The sequence below is a fragment of the Apus apus genome, chromosome 1, assembly GCF_020740795.1.
Source record: "Apus apus isolate bApuApu2 chromosome 1, bApuApu2.pri.cur, whole genome shotgun sequence".
In the NCBI taxonomy this organism is placed as follows: domain Eukaryota; kingdom Metazoa; phylum Chordata; class Aves; order Apodiformes; family Apodidae; genus Apus; species Apus apus.
Window position 1 is genome coordinate 11,244,170 of NC_067282.1, and position 17,821 is coordinate 11,261,990.

The 17,821-nt window shown below is 43.9% G+C and overlaps 1 protein-coding gene across 1 annotated transcript in view; it reads left to right on the top strand.

Moving 5' to 3' along the window:
* PANX1 (pannexin 1) overlaps positions 1–11,961 on the top strand; it is a 29,445-nt gene extending 17,484 nt beyond the window's left edge. Inside the window, exons 3-5 of the mRNA XM_051608252.1 lie at positions 2,926–3,149; positions 4,151–4,821; positions 10,368–11,961. Coding sequence (XP_051464212.1) covers positions 2,926–3,149; positions 4,151–4,821; positions 10,368–10,453 — 981 coding nt within the window. The 3' untranslated portion in view covers positions 10,454–11,961. The remainder of the gene's footprint in view (positions 1–2,925; positions 3,150–4,150; positions 4,822–10,367) is intronic.
* The last annotated feature ends 5,860 nt before the right edge of the window (positions 11,962–17,821 follow it).

Consider the following 17,821-nt stretch of genomic DNA (forward strand, 5'->3'; position numbering starts at 1 on the left):
GCTGGTCTTTTTAAGACAATGGTCTGTAATGAGGCAGGGGAGATGTGGGAGATTGGTGGAGGTCTGGGGCAGAGCTACAGGGCTGATGCCAGTGTGCTACAGAAGTGCAGCATGTGCCCACAGAGTCTTTTTCTAGGTATAAAGGAAGAGATGGAAAGTGGGACAATGGAGGTTTTGGGCTGTGGTTTCAGTGTCCACTATCTTGCCTCTTACTGCATGTCTTGTAGGCCTCAGGGTAAAGAGATCTCAAGGATTAATCTGATACTTTTGGTGGTGTTTCCAGTTTTGAGAATCAGAAAGGGAACTAATAAATCCTCAGGTGCTTGTGAAATTTCAAATGAGTGAGCAGAAAAGTCAAGTGGTATTAACCAATATAAGAGTCTTTGGTTGCTCCTTACTAAATCTGATGTTTCTTTGTTGTGTCTTTCCCCAACATTAAACCATAAAGCTTTGGCTAGACCAAGGCAACCAAGACTTAGACCTGTGAGACCTGGTGTCATTGTCCACAGTGAAAAACATGAAGGGGAGATTCTTGAGCTGTTGGGTTTGAGTTGAGGCGATGTCTACAAAAAACACATTGGACATGCCAGATCTTTACATCTCAATTGCGAAGGATAGACCTGGAAAAAAGCAGCTGATCGGAGGTTATCTGCTGTGTGCAAAGAGGGAAGAGAGGTAGGTGTGAAGGCAAAGCTCTGTGCAATTCCTATGGGCTGCTGGGGTAGGGAAAGGAGCATGTGAGTGGTGCAGCAAGTAGAGCTGAGAGGCAGCAGCCAGTGAGGATGTGATTTAGAGAGAATGAGCTTGCTCAGTTTGGTCGAAAGCAGTTAGCAGTTTAGAAAGAAGAGCAGCACCCACACTCAAGGACTGTCTCAGCTGCTGGCATAGGTTGGAGCTCTGGAGGGAAGAAATTCCTGATGGCGACTGCAGACAATCCATTTGGTGAGCGTGGTTTTGTTGTGCAGAAGTTAGTACGGATTCAGTGGGAGCACTGGGCAGATTAACAGTCCCCAGAAGTTCCAGGAGATTGCAAGCAGTCCCCTAGATCCCTCTAGCCTGTGAGGTCAATCCCCTGCAGTGGAGAGGGGACAAGCCACAACCATGATATTACAATACAAGGTTGATGCTTATTTCTTCCTGGTGAGGAGCTACCTCCAGTGGGATGTGCGGTATCATTACAGGCAACTCTGCTTTGCAACTTAACTAGGTCTTTGAAACAATCTTATTATTGGGTTAGCCCATCCCTGCAGGATTTCCATTTCAGTTTTAAAGGTGAACCTTTCTTCTTCTTGGAAACTTTCTTTCCCTAGGGCTCACCTCAAGACTGAGCTAGGGATTTTGGCCAAGTTCACTTATGTTGCTACTGAGTAGAAACAGTTGAAGTATGAATTTATAAGAAGGGTTGCAAGGGAAGCTGACCTTTAAATATAGTTCTCAGTTTTCTGTGACCATTTCAGGCTTTTCATGGCTTTGTCTTACTGTGCATCACCCATTTCAGATGTGACTCCTGTGTAGAGAACATGCCCATCTGAAATGGTGGTTCATGCTATGGTCTCTAGTTGTTGATCCAGTTCCTTTAAGGAATCAGTTTTATTAAATGTGCTAATACACTGTATGCATTCCTTGTATTAATAATAACATAGGATTTTTCTTTAGTCATATGTGTTATTAAAAGTAATTTTCCTGGGTAAAATATCTAATAACATAAAATTATTTATTTTGTTCGTACAAAACTTTAATATCTCTTGATTAATGAAAACACAAGTTAACATATTTATATTAGGTCCAGACTCTCATCTTGTTAAGAATCTACAACTGTAAGTGGAGCTGTTCCACTTGCACTGGTGAATGACTTCAGTCCACGTTTCCTCTAAAATTCTCCACTGGCTTTTTCAGTGAGTGTGCATGTGTGTGTGGCTGTAACATTTAAGATGCCTTAAATCTGTCCCAATTTTGTTCCCCACAACTATTTTTAATATTCCTTAGGAACTGATGCTGGATTTAAGTGTGCTTACTATCAAAAATGGAGTGTAATGAATTAGAGATTAGCCAAATTTGCAGTACATTTTGTTAACTAACTGCTTGTCTAACTATATCTTACATCTGGAAGGGTAATGTTAAGTATGAATGTACACCCTGAATATAATGTCACAGTAGACAGAAAATACTGTCTTTCCAGCAGCTGGAGAGAATTAGAGATTAAGTCTCATGGTGAAAAACTCCTACTTGTTGATGACTAGAGGAAAGACACCCCCTCCCCCCCCCAGCTCTAAGTAGCAGCAAGGCTACTGGAGCTGCCTGAAGAGAGATTTTACTTCCCTGGGTAGCCCAAATAACCACAAAACTTTTATTTACTAAAAGCATTTAAATAAAATTATAGAGAATTTAATAGGATTATAGGGCCACTAAGGTTGTTAGGGGACTTGTACATCTGCCCTATGAAGAAAGGCTAAGAGAGCTCGGTGTGTTTAGCTTGGAGAAAAGGAGGGGGGATCTCATCAATGTTTATAAACATATAAAGGGCAGGTGTCAGGAGGGTGGAGCCAGACTCTTCTCAGTGCTGTCCTGTGACAGAACAAGGGGAAATGGTCATAAAATGGTACACAGGAGATTGAGCCTGAATATGAGAAAATACTTCTTAACTCTGAGGGTAACAGAGCTCTGGAACAGGCTGCCCAGGGAGGCTGTGGAATCTCCATCCCTGGAGACATTCTAAACCTGCCCGGACGTGTTTCTGTGTGATCTGCTCTGCGGGATCCAGCTCTGGCAGGGTGGTTGTACCAGATGATCTCCAGAGGTCCCTCCCAACCCCTACCATTCTGTGTTTCTGTAATTCTGTGAATTAATTAGATTATATGGAATTACGGTGACTGGCTGACATTTTATGTGCAGGTATAGCCTAATCTGAATGTTTTCTCCCTGCAGTTCTTCCCATACATCCTTCTGCTCGTTGCTATCCTGCTGTATCTGCCAGGTTTGTACTGGCGCTTCACTGCAGCACCTCACCTTTCTTCTGATCTGAAGTTCATTATGGAAGAGCTTGACAAAGCCTATAACAGGGCAATCAAAGCTGCTAACAGCATCCGCAGTGGAGACCCCAGGGACCCTACTGACTTGGTTCCAGCTGTTAATGAGAACATGACACAGAGGTAAGAGGCTGGGGCTTGGCTGTCTTTGCTCTCTTTCTTAAGCTCTTAACAGATGTGACACTTGGCCTCTCCTAGAAATTTATTTCAAAAGTTTGAATGGTGACCTGACACCAGGTGGGTTTTTGTGAAATCATTACTGTGGGCACTTAGAGCTGGAACTTATAACTTTCTTTTTTCAAAGGAAACTTTTAATGAGCTCTTCAGATCACTAATTACCCGAGATGTCCTGATTTCTTTAAGTTGTAGTGGGTGTTTATTATTTTACCCACCACAGCACAAGAAGACAGGGACGGCTGAGTCCTCAGTTCTCAAAGTGCTTGACAGGCACTTGCATGTGGTGAGCAAAGTCTTTTACTTGTCATTTCCTGTCCTTTCAGATCTAGCTCTTCAAAGCTGCCATTTAAAGGAAAAAAACTACAATAAAAGCCAAACACCAAAACCAACAAAAGCAAAAGCCCCCTCTGTGATCAGATTGGTGCACTCTTCTATCCAGATCCAGTTTCTGCTCCATCCTGGGTCAGGGTACCCATTTCTCTTTGCATTTGGGGGTACTAGCAATGCAATGGGGACTGTTCTTCAAAATGTAGATTTAGGTCTTGACAACTAAAAAGCATCCCAGTGTGCTATTACTGAGTTAGTGTTTGGGAATTCTGCTTTTCCTCCTGGATTTGCTGTTTTGTATTGGAAAAGGACAATTTTTTTTTTTTTTAATTTTTTTTTTGCTGCAAGGGCAATACTTTTTTTTCCATTTCCTAATGTTTGAGCTCTTATTTCAAAAAAGTGGCTTTTTTGTATTAGAGTACCAATATTCTTCATTTATCTGCTATTTTGTTGTTTTTCCATTGACTTCAGTAAAACTACTCTTGATTTACCCCAGTAAGAGCGAGTCCAATCTTGTGTCTATTTCAGAGTCCTACATTTCTTTGAGACTTGAGGCAGGTGAATGCTGCAGCATCTGATCTATGTGACTGTTTTTTTTTTTTTTTTTCTCTCTCTTTCAGTTTGTGGGAAATATCTGAAAGCCACTTTAAATACCCAATTGTGGAGCAGTACCTGAAGACGAAGAAGAATTCCAGATGCCTCATAATTAAATACATTATCTGCCGTTTACTCACTCTAGTAATTATTTTCATTGCATGCCTCTACCTGAGCTACTACATTAGCCTCTCCTCTTTGAGTGATGAGTTTCTCTGCACTATCAAAACTGGGATCTTAAAGAATGACACAACTGTTCCAGAAGTGGTTCAGTGCAAGCTTATTGCTGTTGGTGTCTTCAGGGTACTCAGCTATATTAACCTGCTAGTCTATCTTCTGGTGATGCCGCTGGTAGTTTATGCAATGTTTGTTCCATGGAGGTGGAATTCAGGCATTCTCAAAGTGTATGAAATCCTGCCGACTTTCGATGTTCTGAAACTCAAGTCAAAGTGTTTTGATGACTTAAGCCTTTACCTCCTCTTTCTTGAGGAAAACGTGAGTGAACTTAAATCTTTTAAGTGCCTCAAAGTGCTGGAGAACATTGCAGTTTCTGAGAAGTTTGATGTCATGCAACTTTTGGTGAACCTTGGTACTATTAAGACAGATACTGTGGATGGGAAGCCAGGGACAGCTGTGTTGGAGAAGCCTGAAGAAACAATTACAGAAGAGTTGGAAAATAATGCAACAGAGCTACAAGGTAAGGTGACCTGCTCTTTGTTTAAAAAGAAAAAGCAAAGAAAGAAACACCACAAAAATACCACATCCAAACCTGCTGGTAAAGAGAGATAAGGAACCCATTAAACCAAAAATTCATTAATACAAAACAAAGCAGGTGAAGTGTCTGTTAAGTTGGTGATCCTTGCTGATGTCTCTGCTCTAGCAGTAAGAGGCTTCTGCTGCCTGAACTTGAACTCCTAAAGACCACCTGCATGGCTGAAAGGCACTAGATTGCTCTGCGATAGCTGGTGCTTGAAGAAAGTGCAGTGAGAAAGCTGGTGGTTTCAGGACATTTGTTTTTCAGAGATTAGCTCCAAAGAGTAGTAACTTCTGCTTCTGCTTTTCATTCAGACTTTGGCAGAAGTTTATGTGAATGTAAAAATGTAAAAATAAGTCTGAGGCTCAGAAATGCCACTGGCAGAGAAGCAAAAAATGACAAAAGAAGGGAAGCAGGACTGGGGCCAGTGAACATGCTCCTATTCTGACTCATGCAGAGAGAAAGGGATATGGACTGTGGAGAGGTTTTTGTCCCAGAGGTCTTGAGTTGATCTGGACTGGTGCAGCTGTTCTCTGAATATTCCCAGCAGTTCCCAGACACGATCAGCTCCAATCAACCACTCTTACAAGAGATGTCATCTTAGATTCTTTGCTAAAAAAATGTGGCCGATCTTAAATGTGATTCCAACTTCCCCCTCAAGTGCAGAGTTAAAGAGAAGCCAAATATCTAGGGAGAGGCACGAAGAGAAGGAAGAGTTTTCTTCCCATGAAATGTGAGCATGGCCACTGTCATAGCTGTACCCACAGAAGGAGCAGGACACCAGTGCCCACATCCCTTAATAAGGAGTTGAAACTCTGTGGGCTGCCTTTTCACAAAGCTCTTCACTCCTGGAAGTGAAGATGCTTTAAAGCACTTAGCAGCTGGCCTGAATAGGTGAGCACAATGCTGAGGGCAAGCTGAATAACTGTTTCAAGGGCAGTAAAAAATTAAATCTACTTTCTCTTCAGAAAGCTGTGCCCTGTGCTTAATGGCAGAGGGGGAGCAGCACCCAGATGGTAACTGTTCTTTGTAATTTGGTCAAGCAGTTCTGTTCGGCTGCGACATGGAGAAGTCAATTTGTACAATAGGGGAATTCAGAACAAACAGGTAGAATTATTTCCAAAATAGAAGAAGCACCTATAAAATCATAGAATCATAGAATGTCTTCTGTTGGAAGGGACCTCTAAAAGTCACCTATTCCAACCCCCCTACAATAAGCAGGGACATCTCACACTAGAACAGATTGGTCAGAGCCCCATTAAGCCTGACCTTGAATGTCTCCAGGGATGAGGTCCACCCACCCACCCACCACCTCTCTAGGCAACCTGATCCAGTGATTCACCACCCTCATATTGAAGAACTTTTCCCTAACGTCCAACCTAAATCTACCCTTTTCTAGCTTGAAACCATTACCCCTTGTCCTATTGTTACATGTCCTAGTGAACAGGTCTTCCCCAGCCTTCTTATAGGCCCCTTTCAGGCATTGGAAGGTCACTATGAGGTCCCCCTGGAGTCTTCTCTTTGGGCTGAACAACCCCAACTCCCTCAGCCTGTCCTCATAAGAAAGGTGCTCCAGCCCTGGAATCATTTTCATTGCCCTTCTCTAGATGCACTTCAACAGGTCCACATCCTTCCTGTGCTGGGGGCACCAGAGCTGGATGCAGTATTCCAGGTGAGGTCTCAGCAGAGCAGAGGGGCAGAATCACTTCTCTCAATCTGCTGGCCACGCTTCTTGTGATACAGCCCAGGATGTGCTTGGCCTTCTGGGCTGCAACTGCACATTGGTGGCTCATGTCCAGCTTCTGATCCACTAGAGCCTCCAGGTCCTTTTCCACCGGGCTGCTCTCTAGCATGTCTTCCCTCAGCCTGTATTCATATCTTGGGTTACCTCGGCCCAGGTGCAGGACCCTGCACTTGGCCTTGTTGAACCTCATGAGGTTCACCTGGGCCCACTTCTCCAGCTTATCTAGGTCCCTCTGGGTGGCATCCCATCCCTCCGGCATGTTGACCACACGACCCAGCTTGGTGTCATCAGCAAACCTGCTGAGAGTGCTCTCAATGCCACTGTCAATATCATTAAGGAAGATATTAACACTGGTCCCAGTACAGACCCCTGAGGGACACCACTTGTCACTGTTTCCATCTGGACATCAAGCCATTGACCATTACCTTCTGGATGTGACCATCCAGCCAATTCCTATCCCACTGAACAGTCCACCCATCAAACCTATATCTCTTCAACTTAGAGAGAAGGATGTCGTGGGGGACCATTTCAGAGGACTTGCAGAATTCGAGATAGATGACACCTCTAGGTCTTCCCTTGTCCATTGATGGAGTCACTTTGTTGTAGAAAACCACTAGGTTGGTCAGGCAGGATTTGCCCCTGATAAAGCCATGCTGGCTGTCCTGCATCACCTCCTTGTCTTCCATGTGCCTTAGCATGTCTTCTAGGAGGATCTGTTCCATGATATTCCCAGGCACGGAAGTGGGGCTGACAGGTCAGCAGTTCCCAGGGTCCTCCTTTCTACCCTTTTAAAAATGGGCCTAGTGTTTCCTTTTTTCCAGTCACCAGGGACTTCACCTGACTGCCATGTCTTTCTAAATAACATAGAGAGTGGCTTGGCAACTACATCAGTCAATTCCTTCAGGACTCTGGGGTGCATCTCATCAGGTCCCATGAACTTGTGTATGCTCAGGTTCCTCAGATGGTCACAAACCTTGTCTTCACTTATGGTGGGAGGGACTTTGTCTCCCTGGTCTCTGTCCTGTGGGCCATCATCTTGAGAGTTGTGAGGAGAGGGGTTGCCAGTGAAGACTGAGGCAAAAAAGTTGTTGAGAACCTCAGCCTTCTCTTTGTCTGTTGTTACCATTTCACCACTGTGGCTCATTAGGGGGCAACGCTTTCTTTAACCTTCCTTTTCTGGTTTCCATACCTGTAGAAGCCCTTCTTGTTTTTCTTTACATCCCTTGCCAAGTTCATAGACTCATAGAACCATTCAGGTTGGAAAAGACCCTTGGGATCACCGAGTCCAACCATCATTCCTACTCTGCAAAGTTCTCCGCTAAACCATATCCACCAACACCACATCCAAACGACCCTTAAACACATCCAGGGATGGTGACTCAACCACCTCCCTGGGCAGCCTGTTCCAGTGTCTAACCACTCTTTCTGTGAAAAAAAATGTTCCTAATGCCCAGTCTAAACCTACCCTGTTGCAGCTCCAGCTGTGTCTTGGCCTTCCTGACCTCATCCCTGCGTAACCAGGCCGTGTCCTTATACTCTTCCCAGGATACCTGTCCCCTCTTCCATTGCCTGTGTAGGTCCATCTTGCCTTTTACTTTGACCAACAGATCTTGACTCAGCCATGCTGGTCTCTTGCTTTCCTTCCCTGATTTTCTACACCTGGGGAGTGAGATCTCTTGCGCTCTATGGAAAGCATCCTTAAAGGTGAGCCAGGTCTGTTCTGGTCCCTTGTCCCTGAGGGCTGTTTCTCATGGGGTCCTATTTACTAACTCTTTGAAGAGCTGGAAGTTTGCTTTCCTGAAATTTAGAGTCATGACTATGCTTCTCATCTACCTCATATGCCTTAGGATAGTGACCTGCACTAGTGCATGGTCACTGCAGCCCAGGTTGCCTTCAGCCTTGACATTCCTGATTGGTTAACTTGCATTTGTGACCACCAGGTCCAATAATGCATCCCCTCAGGTAGGGCTGTCAATTTCTTAAAAAGTTGTCATCAAGGCAATCCAGGAGTCTCCTGGATTGCCCACAGCTTGCCATGCTACTTTTCCAGCAGATGTCAGGGTGGTTGAAATCCCCCAGCAGGAGGAGAGCCTGTGATCATGATGTCTCCTTGAGCTGGAGTAAGAAGGCTTCATCGATGGTTCCACTTGATGGGGCAGCCTGTAATAGACTCCAGCCACAGGACTCCCTTTGCTGTCCTAATCCCTAATTCCTACCCATAACCTTTTGATCAGCTCATGGCTGTTCTTTAGGGACAACTCTTCACACTCTATCCACTTCTTTACATAGAGGGCAACACCTCCACCCCTTTTTCCTCTCCTGTCCCTTCTGAACAGCTTGTACCCATCAACAGCCAGTCATAGGATTCATCCCACCAAATTTCCATAATTGCTACTATGTCATAGCTTTCCTGTGGCACAGTAGCTTCCATCTCCTCCTGTTTGTTGCCCATGCTGTGTGCATTGGTGTAGAGGCACTTCAGCTGGGCTGCTGGCCGTGTCACCTTCTAAGAGGGTCACTCCTTTATTTCCCCAAGGCATTTAATGAATGGTACCCTGCTGTCTCCTGTTAGCTCAGAAGACCTTGGCTCGTCTCTGTAAGATTTGCCCATGCTGCAGTGTCCACAGCGTGCTTCAGGGCAACAGGTTGAAGGCCACTACTATCACCCCATACTTCCAACCCTGATGTGTCTTCCTGCCACTTGTCACAGGCCATCTTGCTATTATTATCCCCCTCCACACGTAGTGCAAAGCCCTGTCAGTCTCTGGGGCAGCCAGCTGTGCTGCAGCAGTTCCAAGGCATTCTGAAATAAATAGTTTTCCTCTTGAATGCATCTCCTTTTGAAATGACAGATTGGTACATTTTGGTAGGAGAATTTAAGAGCCCAAGGTGGAAGACTGCTGAAGGAGCTGAAGAAAATGATAGAAAATCTGATTCATTTTTATCTGAAACCAGAAATTTGAGTCTGTTTTCACCTCACAAAAACACTCCAAAGACTTATTTTCCTGCAGAGCAGAATGACCTCATGCTTGAAGTTCTGTTAAAGTGCATTGCAGAAAGAAGCTGCCATTTCATGACCAGCTCTGGCTGGTGCAGCCCTCTCCTTCGAAAGGGTTTAGAAGAGGAAAACTCATGGGTGGAGGTAAAGACAGTTTAGTAAGTAAACCAAGAGCTGTTTGCACAAGCAAAGAAAACAAGGAAGTAATTCGCCACTTCCCATGGGCAGGCAGGTGTTCAGCCATCTCCAGGAGAGCAGGGCTCCATCACAGGCACCAGTAACTTGGGAAGACAATTAACATCACTCCAAATGTTCCCCCTTCTTCCCCCAGCTTTTATTGCTGAGCCATGATGTCAGGTAGTATGGAATGTCCCTTTGGTGAGTTGGGATCAGTTGTCCCTTCCCAAGCTCTTGTGCCCCCCAAGCCTACTCATTGGTGGGGTGAGGAGCAGAAAAGGCCTTGAGTGTGTAAGCACTGCTCAGGAATAGCTAAAACATCCCTGTGTTATCAACACTGTTTTCAGCACAAATCCAAAACACATCCCCATACCAGCTACGGTGAGAAAAACGATCTCTATCCCAGCCAAAACCAGCACAATGAGTAACCATGATCACAAACGAGGGGCAGGTGCTGAGTCTGGGCTGTGAGGGCAGGAGAGGCTGCAGAGCATTCCAGCTGGGCACTGCCTCCAGACTGCATGGGGTTGATGGCCCTTTCACCTCTCTAAAGGTCTCCTTTCTCTTTAGTTTTGACAGACCGTGATGCAAGTGGCAATGTGAGTCCGAGAGAAGATAAGAAGCTTCGCCAAAGACTCATAGACTCTTCATGCTGATGCTTCCCTGCTGCAGCAGGCAGGACTTTGGTACCACAAGAGGGTTTCTCCTCCACCCACACTGCACTCAACACAAGTTGCTGCTCTTTGAGTGCAACTGTCTTGATAGTCTGACAGTTCCTCAGAGGCCAAACTGGTTTACAGGATACTTGTCTAATAATCAGCAGTTATGTACCTGAAAAAGCATGTTGTATTTTTTTGTTATTTATTTAAAAAAAACCCACAAAACCAAACCCCAATCAAAACCACACACAAGGAACAGCAAGAACAACAACAAAAAAGAGATGGCCACATTGCATTCTGAAGTGTTGCTCTGCTGGGAGTGGCCATCTAGCTTCTGGGGTTTTTGTGAGGCATCTTGGGGTTCTCTGCCCTGGCAAAGCAGGACAGGGCTTTTTAATGAGTCTGGTTAATCTGCACCAGGTGGTGGCTGGCCACTGGTGTTGGCTGTGTCTTCACGGGAAAGACAGAGATTGCTCTGTTCAACCTGTGGTGTCTTGGTTAGCCTTCTCAACATTGATGTCTGGGATTAATTACTTGGCACTGATGGAAAAGAAGGTACAAAGCAGGCTTATTATAATGGGGTACTGTAAATGTTAGGGATTTTTAATTTTCTATGTATTCATAAATTAATAATGTCTTAACACTTTTTTTACAAAATGTAATTATATGTAAGCTAAATGTTACTTTAATTTCCGTTTCTCAGTTGTTTTGGTCTTAAAGACTTAACAAACCCACCTTGCAATCTGGATTGAATATCAGTGAAGTTGGTTCCATTTTTGTAATGGTTTGTGGAAGTTGCTTTGTGATGTTTGTATGGGTGAAATTTGTTTCAAGATGGTTGTAGTATCAAAATGAAATATAGTTGTCCTGCTTTCCAAACCCCAGTTGAGAAGACAGTCTTACCTGTGTTACAGTAGCACCTGAGTGCCTCAGCAGAGGCAAGCACCTGATAGCTGAAGTGAGGTAGCTGTAAATATGATGAAAGGTTGTTCTCCCCACACACCCTATGACTCCATTTTAGTTGAAGGTAAGATGCTGAAGTGAATTGGAACTGACAAAAGAAGGGGGAGCATTTGTAAATTGGAAAACTGTCCTGATTTGTTGTTGGACTGTTTTGTGAGAGTAGCATCCAACTTTGATGTCATCACCCCTGCCTTTAATGAACGTTAAAATGACCTTTGTCTTGAATTTTAGATAGAAGGTGAGCTGGGGTGTTAAGTACCTCAATGGCTGTGTGAGTCTTTCACAAATTTTATATGCTCATTTGGTTTTCTGTATTGGCCATATAATTGAAATGTAGCAGCTCTTGTACAGCTAGGTAGGACTTCCATTTTCCAGTTCATCTGTGTCACCCGCTGTTGTGTCTTACCTGTCAGCATTCTGCATGTGGCTGAGGATGGAGAGGGAAAAGGCAGCAGCTGGTGTGTTACCATCTTTGCACAGCACTGTTGATGTGCTGCAGCACATTTCAAAGAGATGGTGCACCTCCTTGAATGTGGCAGCTGTTGTTAAACAAGTGGGTCCCAAAGGGCTGCCATACTGTACTTTGGGCTACTATTACAAGAACTCTTCAGTTATTATAAGGCTTTCAGCTAAGACAAGCCTTATTTAAAAAAAAAAAAAAGGAAAAAGTATTTCAAGCCATAGTATTATGCTACCTCTGCAGAAGACAGTAGCACAGTTGCAGTCCGGATGCCTGTTGCATTGCCAGCAAGAAACGGGACTTGTCTTGGATACTGATGGTCTGAACTGCTCAGCTTTTTTAATGTACCACTCCCAACAAACCTGCAACCCCTCTGACCTTTTCCAGATTGTTTCTGCCTGGCTGTGGTGCTGATGGTCCTTTATATGTGGTTAATGCAGATGAGCATCGTGCGTTGAACAAGGAGCTATAGTGCAATACTAAGATTTTGTGATGTGGATGTGTTTGAACTGTTTATTGTAAGTAGAGTTCTCAGTCTTTAAAACTCAAAGCTCCTGAAAGCGACATGTTCATGTTTCTTTTGGATATGAACCTAATTTTTTTAATTTCCCCTTTTGTATTTAAAAAGATGACTTGCTACAGTCAATCTCTTCTTGTCTTCTAAAATGCTCAATAAAATATGTATCAATTCCTCTTGGTTATTTAAATAACATCCATTTTGTGAACTACAGCAGTAAAGTGACTGAAGGTTCCAGAAACAGTTGCTTGTCTCCATCTGAAAACCCATGCTGCAATACATGTGGTCTGATACTACACCCTGAGCAAACTTTTTGGACAATAGTTATAATTGTGTTCTTTTCATTTTTGCTCTTATAAAATTGTCAGGGCAATGTGGATTGATTGAAAAGCTGTTTAACCTTTAAAAGCTGTTGAGATAATGTCAGCACAAGATAAAGAACCCATCTATTGGGTGAGTTACTATCTAAAAATTGGCTGCAGTCTTGGCACAGTGGAGCTTTTCCACTGTATCTTGCTGGTTTGAGATGTGTTTCAGCAACTGTCCAGTCCGGTTCTACTTATATTTTAGTGGCACTGCTCCTGGTGTATTTTATTGTTTTCAGGAGATGGGCTGAGTTCCAATTTAGGTCTTAAGGAAAAGAGTCCATCTTCACCCTCTTCATCTCTACACTCTTTCTAGAAACAGCCACATTCATCTGTCTATTTTTAAATACCCCAGAAAGTAAAAGGGCACTGCTGAGATTCAGGTTTGGTCCATGCCAGTCTTTGTCTGACCCTTCTCTCTCCATCACTTGGGTATTAATAGTCCTCTAAATGCAGGAGAGTCACACCTAGAAGATGGTGTGCTTCTAAAAGTAGCTTTAGCTTGCTGCTTTTCCTCTTCTGGATATTGTTAGTCACTTTCAGAATAAAGAGTATATTTTAGGTCCGTGCTTTCTTTCTCTTACTGGGAGCAGTGGGTGGTTTTTTAGTAGGAGTTTTTGTGTTAAATTTAGGGCCCAAGCTTAGAACCTCATTTAATGAGCCTATGAGCAAAGGATGTCCTGACTGCACTTTGTGAACATAAAGACAGAAATCAGCTCATGAGTGGTTTTCTGACACTGGTTGTGGTAAGAGGGGTTTAGCCCCCACCTCCTCCACTGTCTGCTGTTTACAGTGGCTTCTGTCTGAGTTAAAATGTTCTAAGAAGGAAGCAGCTTGATGTAAATCCTTATTCTTCAATAATGAGCGTCATGTTGCTGATATGAATAATTCAAATTATACTATCGCACCCTATAGACTAATTACTTACCTAACCTTATCATACCTGTATCATCTGAACTTCCTCAGCAGTATGCACAAGCCACAGGAAGATCATTGTTCAATATTCTTCATTGAGTTCCCATTGAGACATGGAAGCTGATTTGATGATGCTGGTTTGATGTTCAGCTACCTGAAGGGTGCAGCCACCTGCTGTAGAAGGAGGAGCTGCCAAGCTGAGAGTGGCAGCTCAGCCCCCCCACCTTGCCCACGGGCTGGGGCCCCAGGAGAAGCACAGAGATGTGCACAGAGTGCGGGGAGACCTGTGGACATAGGAGGACACCAGGCTGGATCTCTAGCCTCTGACTGCTCTATTGAGCTTTGTGCCTGTGTCCCAGGAAAGTGAACTTGCCTTTTAAAACCTACTCAGAAATGTGGGACTCGGTTGTTTTGGTCATGACGTGAGCTGGCTGTGTGGGCCAAAATAGTGGGAGGGAACCAAGGGAAGGATTGGAGATGTCTTGTGTAGGTGCTCATGCTCACGTTGTGTGCAACTCTTGAACTTCCACAATGAGATGGTTGCCCAACTTAAATCAAACTCCGCAGACTTCAAAATCTGAGTAGTCCAAATTGTTGTAAGGGATTTTACTTATCATTATTTACCTTGATGTAAAGGAACTGCACATCATGCACTCTTCTAACAATGATGTTAAGGAAATGTCTCTGCACTGTGCATAAAAAGCAGTTATCTCTACTGAAAGGCTTCTGCTGTCACGGAAATTCAGTATATTCTAATGTACTGAAGAAAATAAGAGGTAGTTTGGACTTTCTATTGACCAAAACAATTTTGTTGACCCACTTTTCAGGGTTTTTTCTGCACCTAGGCTTGTACTGTAGGATTGCTCTCAAGGGGTTCACAGGAACAGTCTTTTTTCTAACCTGTGGATCAAAGCTCGAATGATGGCTCGAATTCAACTCTTCATCTCCGTGTCTGAGGTAAGTGAGGCAAGACTCATTTCTCCTAGGAAACCTGCCAGTTACAAATATTCCCTGAGCTGTTTAGCTGTTACCACTTTGACCTGTCAGTGAAGGTAAGCAGTTCCATAGTAATTAAATTGTCAGTTAACTTGCCCCATTTGTGGTTCTGTGGTATTCTCTTCCAAGAAGGTTCAACCAACAAGCCCTCTCTAGAGGAGAGGTCAGCTGGGGCATTTGGTGCAGCAAGGAAAGGGACTGACAATTTACAGGCAGGTAAAAATATAAAAGGGAATGTAATGCAATTGTCCATCATTTAGGAGCAACTGAGATTCCTTCCCCCTGCATGGGCCTTGAGTGCCCTTCAAGAACTCGTTCACTGCAGAAGCCTTAAGCCTGCTTGTCCCTGTTGCAGCAAAAGCCTTAGGCACATTCTGCACATGCTCAAGGACCGTGCAGGTTGCAGCCTTTGGTTTAAGGAGGAAGCTCTTCCCTGAAGAGTTGCAGCAGCATCTAGGAGCAACTATCAGCTCTTAATACTAGAGAGAAACCTTTGGAAGACGTATTAGCAAAAAATACCACCCCAAAATAGGGCTTTCTCATTCAAAGAAAACAAGGTCACCTGAACTATTTTCATGCCCCTTGGGGTTAATGTTATTAAGCTGCCCATTTAAGCAACCTCTGCAGGGAGATGACAACCATTTGGAGAACAATAAAGAAGGCCTGAGACATATCCTGGCACCTTTCCACCTGGAAAGCTCAAATTGTTCTCTCCATTTTGAAGACTTAGTATAGACTCAGGAATGGGCTTTGCACAAAGGCTGCATTTATTACACTTTTATTCTGCACAGGGAGGTCAGGGAAGCAGATGAAGAAATTCTAAAGGAAAAAAACAGCCTTTTGTGGATTAGGGCAAAATGACTGCAATAAAGAATCAGAAATGGAGATTGGTCTTGAAATGAGAATCCAAAACGTGGGACAAGGCAATGCTTGCAGAAGAAGATGGTAAAGGTGCGACCCCTTCCAAGTACTGGGAGAGTCTTTAGTCTCATAATTTGTCTGCTGTTACCAACCATTGAAATCCACAGACAAAACTTCCCAATTTTGCCCTGCTTGTTAACTACGTATGCAGGATAAAGGAATTTTTACTTGTTTCTGTGCATGCTTTGGAACCACAATGCTCTCAGACTTTCAGTTCCAGACATCTTGAACACAAGATGCATTTGCATTTTAATAAAACAGGAGTGGTAGCACTGCTTCATCACATGGGGGCACTCTCAAAAATTGTCATGCCAGAACTTGCAGATCTTTCCTCAGCTTCACTGAATGCTACAAAAAGCACTCTGAAGAAAGTGCTCTGAATAAATGAATTCTCTGTTCAGAGCAGGATTTGAAAAGAATCCCTACCCATAGTCGATAGAAAGAAGAAAGAAAATATTAAATAACTGCTGTGTTCTTGTCAGGGCATCATGAAAAACTAACATGTAATCCCATAACTGAAAGTTGTGACGTTCATGGACACAATGGAAAACAAAATTATGAATGAAATGGGAGTTTCACTTCCTACTATTACTGTTGTTTTAAAAGCAGTGTTTATTAGAATGTTACACAACAATGACTTTTCATCAGTATCACAGAAATATTCACTCCAGAGAAGCATAATGAGAGAAATATTATTTTTTCTAACCTTGTGTTAAAGTAATGGGGAACTGTAACAGAATGAGATTTCAAGCAGGCTACAGTTGCCCAAAACATATTTGAATGTTAAGGTGAGATTAAGTTCCTGTATGGACATTTTTGCAATTGTTTTGATCTGTGAGGTTTTTCTCAAAATGCATCAGCATTGTTATGAACCCAGCAATCATAGAACGGTCTGGGTTGGAAGGGACTTAAAAGATCACCCAGTTCCAATCCCCTTGCCATGGGCAGGGACACCTCCCACTAGACCGGGTTGCTCCAAACCAAATCCAACCTGCCCTTGAACACTTCCAGGGACAGGGGTATCCACAGCTTCTTTGAGCTACCTGTGCCAGTGTCTCACCACCCTCACAGTGAAGAATTTCTTCCTAATGTCTAACCTAAATCTACCCTCTTTCAACTTAAAAGCGTTACCCCTCATCCTGTTGCTACACTCCCTGACCAAGAGTGCCTCCTCATCTCTCCTGTAGGCCCCCCTCATGTACTTCTTAGGTACAGGCCACTGTAAGGTATCCTTGGAGCCTTCCCCAGGTTTCAGCAATCCCAGCTCTCTCAGCTTGTCCTCTTAGGAGAGGTGCTCCAGCCCTCTGATCATCTTCATGGCCCTTCTCTGTACTCACTCCAACAGCTCCATGTCCTTCTTGTGTTGGGGGCTCCAGAACTGGACACAGGACTCCAGGTGGTGTCACATGAGAGTGGAGGAGAGGGGGAGAATCATCTCCCTTGACTTGCTGGCCATACTTCTTCTTATGCAGCCAGGATATGGTTGGCAAGATGAGATGGATGAGATCATACCAACCTACACATCCCTCCAATGTAACACTTCCTGAGACTCTGCAAGAATACTTTTAGGACATCTGATACCTGTCCTTAGCTTCATATTTTTAAAAATTATCCTGAAGGCCTCTGGCAATCCTGTCACATTATAGTGCTTTCAACTGAAAAGCATACAAAAAATTCAATTATGTCTTAAGATTGCCATATCCTTGTGAGCCTTGGGTCTCAGGGTTCAAGGTTGGATAGGCACATCTGTCTCATACTAAAAATCCCTGCCTGCCAGAGAAAAGAAGCACCTAAGAAGTGGCTGAGAGACTGATGAGAAGGAGAGGGAAATCTCCATGCATTTGTTTTGTAGGTAAAGGCAATTATTCTTCTGGTCAGGACATTACAGTGATGGCTGAATTTATCCCTGCCACTCTAAGTATCCTTAAAAAGTGCTGAGCCTAAGACAAGAGGTGGGAGATGTGACCCCACTGTGGCTCACAGTGGCTCTCAGAAACCCCTTCAAGGCTGCAAACCAGAGGACAGGCTGTGGAGCACACAGTTCCCAGAAGAAGAAAGGGTGGGCCAGAGAATTTTCACTGTTTCTGTTTCTCTAATGCCACACCAAACCTGCTCCCCAGCCCACCATGTCATTCCTGGGAAGGAGCAGGGGCTGCCCTTCTGCTGTGCTAGGCAGGATGGGAAAAGCAGGGAAGAATGCCATCCTCATCCCCTGTCAGTGGGGTAAG